Source organism: Chamaea fasciata, unplaced genomic scaffold, assembly GCF_029207755.1.
Source record: "Chamaea fasciata isolate MVZ Bird 193981 ecotype frontalis unplaced genomic scaffold, bChaFas1.0.hap1 SCAF_1, whole genome shotgun sequence".
Lineage (NCBI taxonomy): Eukaryota > Metazoa > Chordata > Aves > Passeriformes > Sylviidae > Chamaea > Chamaea fasciata.
In genome coordinates this window covers 42,724,291-42,740,757 of record NW_027094086.1, presented here as the reverse complement: position 1 = coordinate 42,740,757, position 16,467 = coordinate 42,724,291, and the positions used below count along the sequence as shown (strand labels likewise).

The 16,467-nt window shown below is 40.2% G+C and overlaps 1 protein-coding gene across 2 annotated transcripts in view; it reads right to left on the bottom strand.

The window, feature by feature from the left end:
- The window catches only part of LOC136288477 (ethanolaminephosphotransferase 1-like), a 55,772-nt gene that overhangs the window by 7,924 nt on the left and 31,381 nt on the right, over positions 1-16,467 (bottom strand). For both annotated transcript variants that reach the window (XM_066181692.1, XM_066181700.1), the window contains exons 6-7: positions 11,889-11,997; positions 1,719-1,767 (exon numbers count right to left, since the gene is read on the bottom strand). In XM_066181692.1, the coding sequence (XP_066037789.1) occupies positions 1,719-1,767; positions 11,889-11,997 (158 nt within the window). The remainder of the gene's footprint in view (positions 1-1,718; positions 1,768-11,888; positions 11,998-16,467) is intronic.

Here is a 16,467-nt window from a genome sequence, read left to right as displayed (position 1 = left end):
AAAGTACATGGCTTTAGAAGATGAAGCTTCTAACATGAGACATGAACTTGTTTCAGTCAACATACCCCATGTTTTCAGTAGCAGCAGAGTCAAGCATACGGCTGGCAGGTATTGCTGCTGTTTAGGTCTGGAGGTGATGTTGCTTGACAATCCTATACATTAGGATTCAGGTACTTTAACCTAAAAGGGAGGCTTTTTGGCTAATTAGAGGAAAATTAATGGTGGATTATGTTCTCTTTGGTATTTTAAGCTGTTTTCTTGACGTAGTAAATGATTGCATTTTCTGTCAGCTAGGGAAATGGTAACTCTAAGTTCACTATAAGTTAAATTTTCCTTTATACAGCTAGTTCAGAAGAGCAATTGTGTGTTTGAAATGTACTGAGAAATGTCCTGTTTAAAATCTTTGAACATATGTATTTATAGAAACAGCTAGACAAAAATCCAAGAAATATCTTTCTCATGCCAAAAAGGAATAATCTACTCCTAAAATAACAACTGAGAATAGGCATCAGGAAAGAGAGGAGATGATTGGAAAACTCAAATCCGTCACCAAAGAGCTTGTGAGTGCATCATTCAAGCAAACCTGACTGGCGGTTTAAAATTTTTGTGCTCTTCTCTTCAGAGGAATGATAAACCCAGCGGAAGGCTTGAGAGGAACTGTGTCAAGTGATGACTTGAAAAGGAAAACACTAAACAAAAGTCCTGACAGGAAAGGAAGGAAACCAAACCCTCAATGTTCATTGGGGTAAAGGCTGCTACTGCCCGGGGCTGACATGCACAAGGTGCTTCCCTCCTCCTCTCAGTCATCCCCCAACCAGATTTCCTTGCACAGCTGGTTCCCAGCCCCCTGCCCCACAGCCCAGCCTTTCTGCAGGTCCTCAGCCTTTCCTGCCCCACATCTCCCAACTCTCCACACTTCCTGCCCCAAACCTGGGGCTGTGCATGCTTTTGGTAACTACACTGAGTACCACCACACAAAAAGGGCTGTAAAGGAGTGATGCAACATTGTCTTATAGTCTCTCCAAATTCTATATGTTAATATTAGTTTCCACTAATTCCTGAAGACAGGCAGTGACAGTCCTTCCTCCAGGACACTTAGAACCTGAGAGACCTGAACTGACAGATGAGTGAAATGAGCTAGCAGATACTAGTGGAAGGCAAGCAGCATTAATAAAAATAGGCCACTGGAGTATAAACTAACCGTGTGTAAAATTCCTGGGTGCAGCAAGCCAGTTCTTAGATGTAATCACAGCTTGCCACCTGCCTGGCTTACATCTGATAGCAATTATCTGCAGACTTCATACAGAGGAGAGTTTTACAGAAGGACCAGGAAGACAATTAAGTACTTCACAGAGTGCAGGATGGTCAGCTACAAAATTCCACCCAGCACAGGCAGAAGTTAAAAATCACATTTGTCTCCAATTAAAATGCAGTGCTTTGTACTACAGAGCCTTTATGAGTTTACTGTGCAGGACCACTGCGAGACTGCCTGGAGAACAGCGAGTGAAAGGAAAAGGAGAGAGTTGTAAACATGAAAAAGAAACCAGTCAGATTCTGAAAACTCACCAGAAAAACCTTTTACTACATTATCAGGACAGCATCTGGATGAAAGAAGCTAGGCTACTTCAGGCATTACATGTATTTGTAAATGAGGAAACCATTAAATAAACAGAATTAACTAGGAGGTGATAGAACTTATTTAATGTTACTTAACTTACCTGTGAATGTTGTATAGTGTTTGTGGAAATGACAGAAACAAACTGAAGCCTAGAAGAGAAAAACATTAATATGTAATTCAACACTTTTGAACACAGAGAGCTTTTTCATACCATAACAGACCTAGTATGCTTTCTAAAAATGATTCAGTATTCCTGTACTCATTACAGGATATGAACTGAGTTTGGGGGCTTTAGACAATAATAAAACTGTCCTCTTTTTTTCCAAAAGCTAGCTGCTATAAATAGTTGCTGATACAGAATTTCCTGTGTAACGAGTGACAAGACCAGAATTTTTTTATAAAAATTCTGATGTAGCTAATAGATAGGATCACTTATTTTTCATACAGGTCTCTCTGCTGGACCCAGAACAGCCCTCTTTTTCATGAGCTGCTGTTTATCTAGAAAAATCCAAGTCTAACACCAAAAGTCTTACAGTGGAATATAGAAAGACAACAAACTTCAAGCTGGGCTGTTCACATTACTGGCGAAATATGTTTATAGTTCAAAATATAAAGGGTCTACCAGTGATCTGTTTTGATAATACAATAGCTTAAATGAATTAATTTTCATGACATGTCTGTCATTTGAACAAGTGCGGGTTTTTTACTTCTTTTATTACACAGCTGGGATGTTTCTGGAGCTCAGCTTTAACCCACAAAGCACAAGGGTTTTCCCTTTGCTAATGCTGTATCTCCCTGCACTGCTGCTGGTATTATCAACACAGCTGCCAGCAGCCCCTGAGCTGCTTGAAGACCCAGCTGTACCCCCTCTAACACCCACATCCAAAATGCACTGGTCCACCCAAGAATCAAAGAAGACTTTCAGCAACAAGTCAGCCCTAACTAGGTGAAAATATAAATTACTTTTTAAGTCTATGTCATTCCCCATGGAGCTCTTTGATTTGTACTTTTCCACCCACTTTCTGTGTATTGAGGGTTTTTCCCTGGTCAGTTTGCTACTTGGAGATGGCTCTGGGTAACACATTTCTGCAAGGTTTTTTTATTATAGGGCATGAAGCTTGGGTGTGGTGCACTAAATTAACACTTATTTCCTATTTTATTGTGGGCAAGAAAAGCACTCTGATGTGTTAAACTTTCTGATTTGGACCTAAAACATCTCATTTAAGAAGCAGTGTGCTGCCTGTACAGAAAAGGAGAAAACTTTAATCTCACAATTAGCAATATGGGAGGGAAAAAATGAATAGAGGAAAGAGATGATTTCGGATGACTTTGTACAGGGCTAACGTGACATAGCAGTGCCTTGAGGAATGTCAGTGTTTGCCCTTCAGTCCTCAACAAGGACATACCCAAGTGTTTAGCATGCCCTCGCCATTGTGGCAACTCAAGAAGGAAAACTAAACACGAAAGAATAGTGGAGATCAGTGGATTGTTGGAAAAGAAGTAAAAAGGGATGCGATAGATAATCTATCTCTCCAGTCTTTCTGGTTATCTGCTAAAGAGAAGGAAACAAAGAATTGGGGAAAAAAAGAAAAGCCAGCCTGTAAATAATTTCAGGTATTGCATTTTTTTCATGTTTACTTTTTGGGTTTGCTTTCTAAAACAGTTAAGAACTCTGCTTCTTTACCATGGCAGAAACTCCCTATCAAACAGCTGAAGGATGTGCAATTGAAGTAATATCCCAAGTATTTTGTCAATATATTTCTAAAACTCACAGGCTTAGTGCCTTCAGAATGATCTGTGTTTAATGTACACTCCAGTTAGCTATGTTTTCTATTAGCCAGGGAGCGCTAGTTCAATAAAATCTTGAGTTACGTACAGCAGTTCCAACATCTGTATCACATTAGAGCAGACATGAGACAAAACATTGACTCTTGAGGTTAAATCTAAATTTCCTGCTGCAATCCTGAAGTTTGATTTGTTAGGAGAAAAGTAACCGAGAGGAACAGAAATAGAGACTAGAACTAGAAATAGAATTCAAAGAGCAATGGTTGCCAACAATTTGTTATTTTTATGAAGTGCCATTTTAGTTAGAAATAACACACTGACCACAAACAGTCTCCCAGCTAGCAAAAAGCCACTTTCCAAAAGGGGCAGTTCCACCAGTTACTCCCCTGTATTTTTACACGGCTTTGCTTTTAGCACATTGAGAGAACTGAGGATGCAGCAGGGAAAGCAAAGGGTGTTCCCCCGTTTCTTATGGGATTTTCAGAATTCCATCATTTCCTACATGTTGCTTTCCCATCTTTTTTTTTTTTTTCTTTTTTTTTTTTTTCTTTTTTTTTTGCTAAAGAGGCCTGGCTTTGGGGCTGCTTTTGGTACTCATTAAGTCTGCTTTTTAATTGGCATTAAGGATCCCTTTGTGCCCAGGAGCTAAACTGCTGCATCCGCATTGCTGCCGTTCCCTGCTGCTCTGAGGAACAAAAGGTGCAGCCTGGAAAGCAAACCCACTGCTGGCTCACTGGCGCACAGCCACCCAGGCACTGCCCAAGTGATGATCATGGAGCTTTTTTTGTTTGTTTCTAATGTCCTAAAAGTGCATATTTTGTTTTAAAATAATTTTTAAAATCCAATTTCAGAGCATTAGATGTTTTTAACACATACAGGAAAATAGAACTCCTCAAGTGTTCTTAGAAGTAGCATACTGCTCTTCCAGGAGTTTTAGTTTCTTCTTTAGTATTTTCAGCTGATTTAAAATCCGAGGCCCAGCTGTAAGAACACAGGCCTAGATTAAAGCAGAAATACCAAAGCACAGATGGGTGGCACGGATACACAGGGAATTCTTGTGTCACACTAGGCTGAAAGTATCAAGCCCAAATCCTCGGATTTAGGTACAATCCTATTGTCAGTCCTCTGTGTTGCAAAATGTAGACTCCCTTTTCAGGGAAATAAACATTTTTAAAGCTCTTTACTGGGAATTATTTTGTCCATATTAAAAAATGCCCAGCATAAGCATAAACAAACAAACAAATCCCAATGCATTCAGAAATTCAGGATTAAAGACATATCAGAAGTGAAGAAATGAAGGCATTATCTTGTTTTCCAAATATGTGTATGTATAAAAGCACACAGATACATACACAGTCATGCATATAAATACGTGTGCATATATATATATGTATGTATGTGTATATATATATATATGTATATGTATATATACATGTGTATTAAAGAGATCAAAAGGTAATTCCCATCAATCTTAAGGACAACTTCAGATTTCATTTAGTGCTTTCAAATTCAATTCCAAACCAACAAGATGAACCAAGCACCTGAATAAATTAATAATAATTTTTAAAAGCTAGCACATAGTGGATACCATGGTACCTTGTCACCCATGTTATTTGGACTAACAGTAGTGTATTTTAATTATGTGAGGGTATTTTAAATGGTCATGTAACTAAATTTAAAGACTACTGAAGATCTAGAGGAAAACAGGTTGTTTCCATGACATGCTGCAGTTATTGTGGCTGTTGTACCTGATTTAATTCAGGCATTTCTGCAAAATACGGACTTGGTCATTGTAGAGAAAGAGAGGGTACAGAAACAAACTGCTGACCCTACTGTCAGTTCCAGAAAATGCTATTTCAGTACCCAACAGCCCCATGCTGGTGCTCAGACAAAGCAAACAGCCTGATGCAGGTAGCCACATTTCTGAAAACACAAAACCTCACAGACTGTAAACACCGCTAAATAAAGAAGGGACTCCAAGACACCTAAACTACTAAACAAGTTATAGTGCTTCAAAAGAAGGACAACCTTCACTGTTTATCTTCTCTACACCTTTGCTATCATAAATCCCCATTGTTAGTAAGTTTCTGACAAATGAATCATCCTTAAACTGTCCTAAGAAAAGCACCGAAATTTTATTTTTTAAGAACTGGCTTTCCTGATAGCTAAAAATTCAAAAATAAGACAGTGCTATATAGGGATGTAATTTTAGGTGAACACTGCACTGCAAATTGTGTGAATTTGTTCAGGAAAGTACCATCCCTGCTGTGCTCCCACCCCAAAAAATACTCCCCAGAGCATTCATCCCATCTGGGAGGCAGGGAAGAGGTCTGTGCAGACCTTCTGGGCATATCACAGAAGTTGACCAACTCTCTAACAGTGGGCAGCTGTACTTGCATTTCAGCTGACACATTAAATACTATCACTCTCCTCCCTCATTTTTCAATTCCTCACACCTCAGCATGGCCTTCTTCAGTACAACTGCTTGGCCTTTCCACCTCTAGATTAATAATTCATCCTAGTTGATGTTTGCTGTAAAGAAATGGGATGTTATCATTTACCTTTCTTAGCCACCAGACAAGAAAAATTAGATTCAAAATATTCAGGCCTCAGTATTAGCTTGGAAAATATTTAAATACTTTTTCCATCGAGTTTTTTTTCCAAATTCCTTGCACATTTGGAGCAGATAGACACATGAAAATATCTTAACACACTGAATGTTTAGCACAGCAATCAGTGCCTGGAAGCAAGCTTCATCAAAAGGTGAACATTTTAGAAGCACTTGTTGCTGGAACAGAAGGTTTTTATGGAACAGTGTGACCTTCTCAGGCATGTCTGGAGCAGACAACTCTTTTAATTGATTGTTCAAACACATAATTGCATTTTGAACTGTCCATTAAAAAAACATTATATTTTATTAGTATGTAAAATGGCAAGCTTAAAACCACTTAGTAGTTGGGGGTGGGGGGGGGGGTAAACCTTAGCAAACAAATATGCAATTTGCAGATGTAATTGAGCCTGTAAAGTCTGAATACATTAGGGTGAAAAATACACCCAAAATCCACAGTATGAAATGATTTTACAGGGATTAAGGGAATATCAGGTAAACATAAGCACTGTCTTCATGCACAAAGTTGATGTAGGCTTTGGATGTTTAGCACCTAAGATATTTCTTGAGTATAAAGATTGTAGAGGGATGCATTTATCATGCTTGGTGAAAAGAGATGCGTTTCTCATGCTTGTTGATTTTATACCTTATTTTCAGTGTCTAGGGAAGTACACATGGCATTTATCTCAAACTGAGCTGTAAGATAACAATTAGCATTCAGAGGGATTTAGTACAGACTGAAGAATTAGTTTATGGATGTAACTGCTTCTTTGATGTAGTTCTGTTCACACATCATTCTGTTTCTGGGCACAGCAAGAATCAAGCCCCAGAGAAACAGTGCCTTTATTTGAAAAGCCCAGGCTGGCTTCCAGAAGGCTCTCCCAGGCAAGCTCCCTTATTTGACCTTCTCCTGGGGCTCCCAGAGCCCCTGAAATGACTCCTCACATCTTAACACCACCACACTCATTCCCACCTGTAATCAGCATCCCGTGACACTGCTCTGCCTCCGGCCTTGAGCGCTCTGCTTTTCTGGGTTGTTGTTCTGACTGGTTCGGATGAGTTACTCCAAACATGAACTCAGTGCCCTCTTAAAAATATATCTCAAGTGACAGGTGAGTATTTCACACCCTTTACTTTAAGGGAGCCTCGTACAATCTGTCACAACAATGCCTTAATAAATGTTAAATTGGTGACAGACACGTAGAAGCCAACTCATGTTAACCACACTTCTCAAACAGGACTGGTCAAAGCCTGTTGGAGCAATAACATTTTGAAAACATAGCACTAATGTTTAGTCATTCAGCAAGTCATCACTAGGGCAGAACCATCAGCCACTTTGCAATGGGAACTATAGGAAATCACTACAGAATGACTTATCATTCCATAGGGGGCAGAAAAAATTCATAATTTGACCATGGCCTCCAAAACAGTTTCTGACACTGCTAAAGGGGCAGGCTGCTGTATGAACACCCATGGCAGGGACTTGTGTGTCCTCCTTTGATACACAGGATGTAGCACAGTGTATGTACAAGGCACAGTTACAGAGGGGTAACTGTGTTTTCCCACTACGATGGAATTCAAATAATTGGCATGTTTTACATGTTACAGCTTGCCCTCATCATTAGTTCTTTGCTGCTATTATCTGTTAATTTCTGTTTTCACTCTTCATTTCATGTACTGAAATAGTTCAGGGAAGAGTGACCCTCAAGGAAAACACACTGTAGAAGTCAGCATAGAACCGAAACCCACGTACATCATAGGAAGAAATTCTGAATGCTTTGGCCCCATCTCTAAAACAAAGTTCAAGTTTCAGATCTCTGAAAGATGTTAATACTCAATTCACATTTCATGTTCAAACCTGCACTTTGAAAACTTGTATCAGCATTGACACAGGCTTCAGTAGCCAGATGTGGGCACTGTTGACCACACATAGTGGACTCAAACATGACATCATGTCTGGATTACAGAATAGTTTGCCCCATGTGCCACACACTGATGAAGTATAACATATTCCACTCCATGCTTAAGTGATTCTTTTCCCACAAAGTCTATTCTTGTGGTTGCAATTAATACTGAGAAGGAGCAGGAAACTCTGTGTATCCAGGCATCATTTTTCCAATTTGCCTTACTAAGGAATGAAGCTGATGTGCTAACTCTGCTTGTTTGTTCCTACCACAACTTCCAAGCCCTCAGTCAATTCTGAACAGAAGATTATACCAAAAAAAATTTCTAGATGCATGTCTCCAGTGAGGAAAGGATTGTGGCCTGAACTCAAATTTTATTAGACATTATAAAATCTTCATACAGGGCAAGTGTGAAGGTCCCAAACATGGGAAATACTTCATGCAGAGCATGCACCTACAGGTCATTTAATAGCAACCTGAGACAGAAACCATCATCAATTAGTAATGTTGCTCCCTGAACTAGAGATGCCTACCTGTCAGTGAAAATCTCTTTACAAAGTCTACAGCATCATTTGTGGTACTAGAATTTATGTGCAGAACTGACTGCTTTAAAATACTTATTGTAAATATTTCATATTGCTCTCAACCTGATAGCACAGTGACAGGGAATGTTAGGCATTTGGGATGCCCTGGAGGGCTGAAAATAAATGACAGCTCTCACCCCAGTGCTGCCCTTTGAAGGGACCCTAGTTAGCCAGATAATGCTATGGGACAATTGTGCTTAAATCCCAGGAGAGCTTTTGGAGTGTCATCCACAGGAGCCCTGATGAGTGCAGAAGTAATTAGTTCCAGATGAGCACACAGGCACACAACTCTAAAAGGATCTGTCTGCTCCCATGCTGGGACAGAAAAGGCATTTCTGCCTAGCAGCCAGGTCAACATGCTCTGGAAACAGGAGAAGGACCTTCCTCGTTGATTCAGCATCCAGCTAGGTGTGTGTTTTGGAGCTGAAGGATGGAATTGCATTCACTGCCAGTGAAAATTACGGGATCATGTTTGCTGGGTAGCTGACAAATTCCCATAAAATACTATGCTGAAGTTTCTCTGTTTCACAGGGTAGTCCTCTGAGGTCACCACTGAGCAGCTCAAGATTTGGCTTTCCTACAGGTGTTCACAATGTGCCAGACAGTTCCCAGGAACATACATAAAGCTCTCTTTCCTAAAACATCTAATCTAAACACCAGTATTGCTGCACTTCCATGTATATCTTTGTGTGTTCTGGCACCTGATAAAAGCTCCATTATTTTCAATGAGTGAGTGTCACCTGGTGATACCACAGCTTCCTCTGAGGAGGTGCTTTCACAGAGTTCATCCTTAGGTTATACATAGGTTATATTTTTTTTCCCAGAGAACTGCAGGAAAGACATCTGAAAAACACTCTTGTGCATCTCATCTGGATTTCTTCCCACCACAGAAGGTACGAGCTAAAGCCCAGCTGCTCTTGGAGAAGCGAGGGCTCAGCAGCTGAACTCCTGTTGTGCACAGGACAGTAAAAGCACCAAACAAATGCCAAGTATTGATGGAGCAGCTACAGGTTCGTTGTTAGAAGGACCACTAGCGAGTACTAAATGCCATCAGATGGTTAAGCACAGCCATTTATGGTTTAACGGCTCCTCTCAGGACCCTGGGAAAGTAGCTTGTAAAAAGCATCAGAGGCCCACTTTGTTTTTAACTAGCCACAAAGGCATTTAACTGAGCAAGCCAGAGTGGGCTCTCTGAAACAAATTGTTCTGGCTGAGCAAGACACACTCGCTGCAGTCTCTCTAAGGGAGGGAATAATTGAATTTTCCTGGCTGCTTGGCCCTTGGTGTAGGTTAGACAGGTACTTTTTCTGCAGTCACAGTGGGATCCTGCAATTTACCACAAGCTTCTAAAAACTTTATATATCCCTAGTCACTGCACACAATGATAACCACCTTACTGCTGTGCTGAGATTCAAATGCGAAATGGCAGTGCTTCCTGGACTAGGATGACCCTTAGTGGAAGGATTCTACTTTTTTTTATATTTAAATTTAGCGTCTGTTTCTAAGAGATTTACTAAGCACTATGATGATTCTGTAATATAGAGTCAACCAAGACTATTATTTTGCATACTTTAAACCCACATTTAACTTCAACTAATCGCAAAAATTGCCAGCGGATTGTGTGCTAGAGACAAGGCTTTTGGAGAAACCTTTTGGCTTCTACTTAAGCCTGCTCTGCTTGGGACAATGATGGAAGAAGTACTATTCTGTGCTCACAAATCCGTTCATACAAGCTTACCACAGAAGACAGAAGCAGTACTTCTTTTTAGTGTTAATGGAACAGTCCACCATATCTTGCTTTGCAGCTGGTTCTGGCAGAGCATGAAAAAGGATGCTCATGCCTGCAGATCTGGTAATACTGAAACGCTTCCCTTCCACCAATGTTCTTATTTTGTTGAACAGTTTGAATTAAACCTTCATCCATGGCCTCTCAAGTGCAAGGGAAGGCATCAGAGTACTCCCTGAATGGGCTGTCATGTGTCTTAGTGACAGGAACCAAGCACTGATGTGTGTAGCACGGAACAAGCATGGTCAGTGGGCTGGCCCCTGCTAGCACCTACCACTGCCCTAACCTGCCCATTCTGGGTGAGCCACAGCCATCTCCCCTGGGCTTGCAGTGCTGCTTCAAGAGCACAAATCACTCCCCGTCTACAGCTACACCTCCGCCAAAGGTGAATAGTTGACTGACTATTGAAAAGGCAACCACTGTCTTTTGCCCCTTCCTTCCTTCCTTCCTTCTTTTCCTCAGACTGCCTAAATCAGGTCTGACTAGAAGAAGACCAGGAATAATCTTGGTCACACACTGTTGGTTTTATACTCTGGATAAAGCACAAAACCATGTCCAACCATGTCCTTTCACACGCTGCTCATTAGAAAGCACAGCCTGAACACAGGGTCCTTTCTAATCTGGGAATTCTGGGAAACAGTGCTGGGGCAGGAGGTGGTACCTGCTGACAACCTTGCCATAGGGAGAGGGTGGTGAGAGCACACAACAGTGCAAAATGCTCAAGGGGCTTCTATCAAGTTGGCATGCGGTAAGCACCTATAACCAAGTCCTCCATTTGGCTCAAGGGCAGAAGATGTTTCTTGGGATGCAAGCCCAAGAGTGTTTGGGTCAAACGGTATTTTGGTGGCCTCTTCTCACCACTTGTATGCTCATATAAAAACCTCCAAAATGCATATGCTAATTTATTCACCTTCCAGGCAAAACATCAAAGCCATTTTGAACACACAGATTTTCAGCTAAGACTTCTATATTTTTAACCCATTAAAATGTAACTGCTCTTGTTCTCAGTCTTGATGTAGCAGTCAAAAAACATTCAGTGCTTATTTCAAACCACACTGACAGTATCAAATAATGACCAAATAGTCTATTACTGCATATGAAAAATAAATATCTTCTGTTTGCAAAGGAATTCTAAAGAAGAGCTTAGAAACCACCTGGCTTTTATTCATATTTACAGTATCTAAGGTTATTTAAATAATGTCTTTGTTCCCTCTGTTCATAGTGTTTTGGAACATAGTGTGCTCCAGGCCAAAACATTAAACTTAGAATATACATAAATGTAAGTGACATTTTACCTGAGTGACATGAAGAGACTTTGGGAGCCCAGTCAGGCAGCCCACAGCACTGAACTGCACATGCAGATAAGGAGTATTTTCTATACTATGTGTGTAGCGTATAGTAATTCAGCAAGGAAAAAAAAAAATCCAAAATTATCCACTTTTTAAAAGTTTTCCAGTATCAACCGTTTTAATCATCTCTATTCATGTATATTTGGACTAGCCAACACTTACAAAAGTAAAACCAAAAAGGGAGGGAAATATTAAAAATGTCAAAGAAAAATGATTAAAAAGCAGTACAGTTTTGCATAGCTCTGGCCACTTACCTATAAGCAAGATAACCAATACATCTGTAATATAATAACCAAAGAGCAAAGGCTTCTGCCACACCTCCACACCAACAGTACCAGTGAGCAGATATGCCGCTATTAACACCTACAGAAAAAAAAGATAACTTATTTTCAACCCTTTACGTCTAAAGGTAGACAATTTCACTTATCATATTACTACAAATGCAAAAGTAAAAAAAAAAAAAAAAATTTGTTAGTTACCTCCTGTCCCTACTTTACCTTCTGCTGCCATGGCAAAACAATTACTTCTAAGCAGTGAAGCAACTTGCAGGGTCACCAACAGAATTATTTAAAATGTATGAAACATGGTAAGCAAGCAACGTCCCTGGTAATGTGCACATCTGTTTGTATGTGGTACATATTGCTGACTTACCTTTCCAAAATACCTAAATCCACTTTTAATGCCAGGTCTCCCACTAAACATGCACTTCCCTGGTTTTGGATACAGACTTCAGAATTAGCAATGTGGTTATTTTTGCAGCTCTTTCCCTTGAACTGATCATATCAGAATAACTGGGGGGGGGGGGGGGGGGGGACGGGACCCTAAGTTCACCTGAAACAATAATAAAAAATAATAAAAACATTTGATGCAACGTGAAGAAATAAAAACACTGGGAAAGAGATGAAGTCTTCCCTGATTTTTGATTTGTTTGACAGATAACATCATTACAGGACACAAAAAGAATCACGTAGATGTCATTAGGAATGAAAGGACACACACACAAGACACAGGAGTACCCAGCTAGAGGGACTGCTGACTTTCTCTTTCTCTAGCCTGCTTTGTTCTCAGCTGTTTAGTTTTGCCATCGGACCCATAAGGGGCTGCATGTTTCATGCTACACTAGCTCTAAATTAAAATGACAGTGTTGATTACAATGCCATTTAGAAAACTGCATATTTACCTATTTATTCCAAGGTAGCATTCAATTTTCAGCTTCTTACTCTGGGATGAAAAACAGTTTCCAGCTTTGCTTATGTTACAGATTTTACTATTTCTTATTTAGGTTTTTTAATAATTGTTTTTGATATGTTATGTGTTTTCTCCATTGGAACTTCAACAGGCACATTTCTAGTCTTCCATTAAATTTTAACTCAAAGATACACTGAAAATGTCTTTGTTAATTAACAGGCTTTTTAAAATGACAGATCAGGAGCAGAATGCTGATGTCACTTAAACTTCTATTACACATAGATAATACTACATTTGGTTTCACTTGCTTCTCTGTATCTGAAACCAAGATTCTTGCCCTGTCAGCATGTAGATCTTTAAGAGGTTTTGCTTGGATTTTGCATTGCATTGGATGTTTGAATTGCCTCTGCAAGAACAAGCAGCCCAACAGATCTGCAGCAAGAAGAGCAGGCACTAGTGAGTGCCATTATGTCTTGGGCCACTGAAGACAGTGAGTCAAATTTTGGTCTAAGTGAAGGACACGTATAATGGGTTTTGCAATCCACTGCATCAGAGCTAACATTTGGCTTCCTGAAGAAATTGTATTATATTACCCATAAGACATGATGGATGGAATTCTGACCCCAACAAAGTTGATGGCAAAACTCCAACTGGCTTTCATGGAGCCTGAATTTACCCTCACACGTTGAATCCTGAACAGACTTTTTTGGCAAGTGATAAAAGAGGAACTTCAGTATTAACCATTATTACAGTCAGTACTTTTGGCAGGGCAGTCATGAGCACTCCTGTCAGATGTCAGTGTATGTCTAAGAACAGGAGTGTGGATGCAATGGGCTCTCACAGGGAATGCCCTGCCCCACGATTGGGTGATGCAAGACTCCCAGATCGAGATTGCCTCTTAACAGATGTGGCATATGAAAAAACCCCACTCCTTGGCTTCAAAATTTCGGTATATTGTTTTTTAAGGACTCATCACTTTGACTACACTGAAGTAGTCTCCTGCTTTAGAAAGCAGTCCTCCTTTAGAAAGCTGGAAGGAAGAGAAAATGGCTGTGTCCCTTGATCTATGCTATACTGGCAAAAATTTGAAGATTGTCAAAATTATTCGCAAAGCCCAAGTCTGTTAATCAGCTATATAAACTGTTTTAAAGGCACTGCAGGTGGAAAAAAAAAGCAGTGTTCCTAAGTACAACTGAATAATTCTACTTAAGAAAAGATGGCAAAGTTTTTTACATATCTCTCTACCATTAACCAGATTTAGTACTTTTCAGATACAAATATAGTCTTTAGCAAGTAAAAATAATTGCGGCCTTTTGTAAAATGAGAAGTCCAAATCAAATAACTGTATTTGGTTTGTGTGGCCAGTTTTTGGTAGCAAGGGGGCTACAAGGGTGGCTTCTGTGAGAAGCTGCCAGAAGCTTGTCCCATGTCCAGCAGAGCCAACACCAGACGGCTTCAGAGTGGACCCACCACTGGCCAAGGCTGTCCCAGCCAGAAATGGTGACAATGCCTCTGGGATAACATACTTAAAAAGGAAAAATAAAAACATATTGTGCAGTTGTAATTGCTGCCAGAGAAGAAAGGAACAAGACTGTGAGAAAGAAACAGCCCTGCACACAACAAGGTCAGTGCAGAGGGAGGGACAGGAGGTGCTCCAGGCATCAGGGCTGAGATTCCCCGGCAGCCCCTGGTGCAGACCATGGAAATGCAGAGATTCACCTGCAGCCCCTGAAGGAGCCCACACCAGAGCAGGTGGGTGCCTGAGAGGAAGCTGTGAACCTGCAAGAGGCCTGTGCTGGAGCAGGCTCCTGGCACGGATCTGCAGACCTGTGGAGAGAGAAGCCCACGCTGGAGCAGGTTTTCTGACAGGACTTGTGATCCTGTGGGGGACCCACACCAGAGCAAGCTGTGCCTGAATGACTGCACCCCATGGAAAGGTACCCATGTTGCAGCAGTTCTTGAAGAACTGTAGCCCATGGGATGGCCTCACATTGGAGAAGTTTACAGAAACTGTCCCCCTACTCTGAAGCAGGGGCAGGACTCCTCTCCCTGAGCAGCAGCAGAAACAACCTGTAATGAACTGACCATAACCCCCATCCCCTGTCTCCCTGTGCCAATGGGGGAGTGGAGGTAGATCCCAGGAAGAAGGGAGAGGTGGGGAAAAGGTGTTTTTAAGATTTGTCTTACTTCTCACTACCCTGATTTGATTTTGATTCATAAGAAATTCAGTTAATATCCCTGAGTTGAGTCTGTTTTGCCCATGATAGTAATTCCTGAGAGATTTCTCCCTGTCCTTCTCTCAACTCATGAGCCTTTCATAATATTTTCTCTCCCCTGTCCAGTTGCAGAGGGGAGTGATAGAGCAGCTTTGGTGGGTGCCTGGCATTCACCCACTCAATAACACAAGTGAGAACTCTCAGCAGCATCTGACCAGGAATATTTTTGGCTTTCCAAGACCTTCTCTATGAGGATGAGGAATACTTATGCTGAGAAAAATGTGGAAATACAAGGTGTTAATTTGTAGGCTCTTTGATATATTTGACAGCAGGGCAGCTGGATTCTGAGCAGGGGCTCCCTGTCTTGCCACAATTTTGTAAACAACAGCAACATAGTCACATATGTTCCTATGTAAAATCAGACTAATTCTTTGATGTGACATTGGGAAAATTCTATATAAACATAAGGTAGTATAACCCCTCGAAGTCTTCTACCTTCTAGCTTCTTACCTGTTCTCTAAAGTAGTTGATATTTTAAAATCACCATCTCTTTCATGTCTTTTCACTATTTCAGGTATAAGTTTTGTGACCACAATATTTTAGACTGTGGATGTACATACATTTTTTTTTTTCTTACCAATGATTTACCATATCTCTTTTACACATAGGCACATTTAGTATGCTGTGTGATATTCTACATGACGAAAAAAAAAATCAAATATTTTGTCATCTTTTAACAAAACATGAATATGCTTTTAAATTCTTTATGATTCCACAAAAACCTGACATTTATTTTACTGTAATACTCAATTTCACTAGCGTATTGCTATAGTATTAATTGCTCATGTTGAAATATTTTCCATTAACACAATGCTCAGAATAAACATCTAGAAGGCAAAGTCATTTAAAATACAAGGCCACTTCATTCTTCTGATAATAAATGTGACTCTTGCCTAAAAGAGTGAGAATTATTTCCTACCAGCTATTTCAACAGGACTTAGATTTAATGTGATTTGCAATTTTTCCATTCTATTTTTTTCTCCATTTTTTTCTTTCAATAAATAGTTGAAGGTTGCAAATCTTAGAATTTGAAAAATTTTACCTAAAAAGATCACTTTGCATTTAGACATTATAGACAAATAGTTAAAGGCAGGTGGAAGATTAATTAATTGATAAAGGTTTGTGAGGAATCATAATGAAGTGGTTAAGAATGAAGTAGTCTGCTGCAGAAAAAAAAAGCCTGTGCACAGCAGGTTCTTACGTTCAGATTTCACATGGATGCACCGTGAGGCTTCCCTCAGATAACTGAGTAGTGAGATCAGTTTCCAGCCATGTCCAGAGGCAGCTTGAAGCAGACACCATGGTCTGGCCAGCACTGCTTCCTCTCTGCTGTCACTTCTTTTATTTCAACAGTTCCATTGTGTTCCAA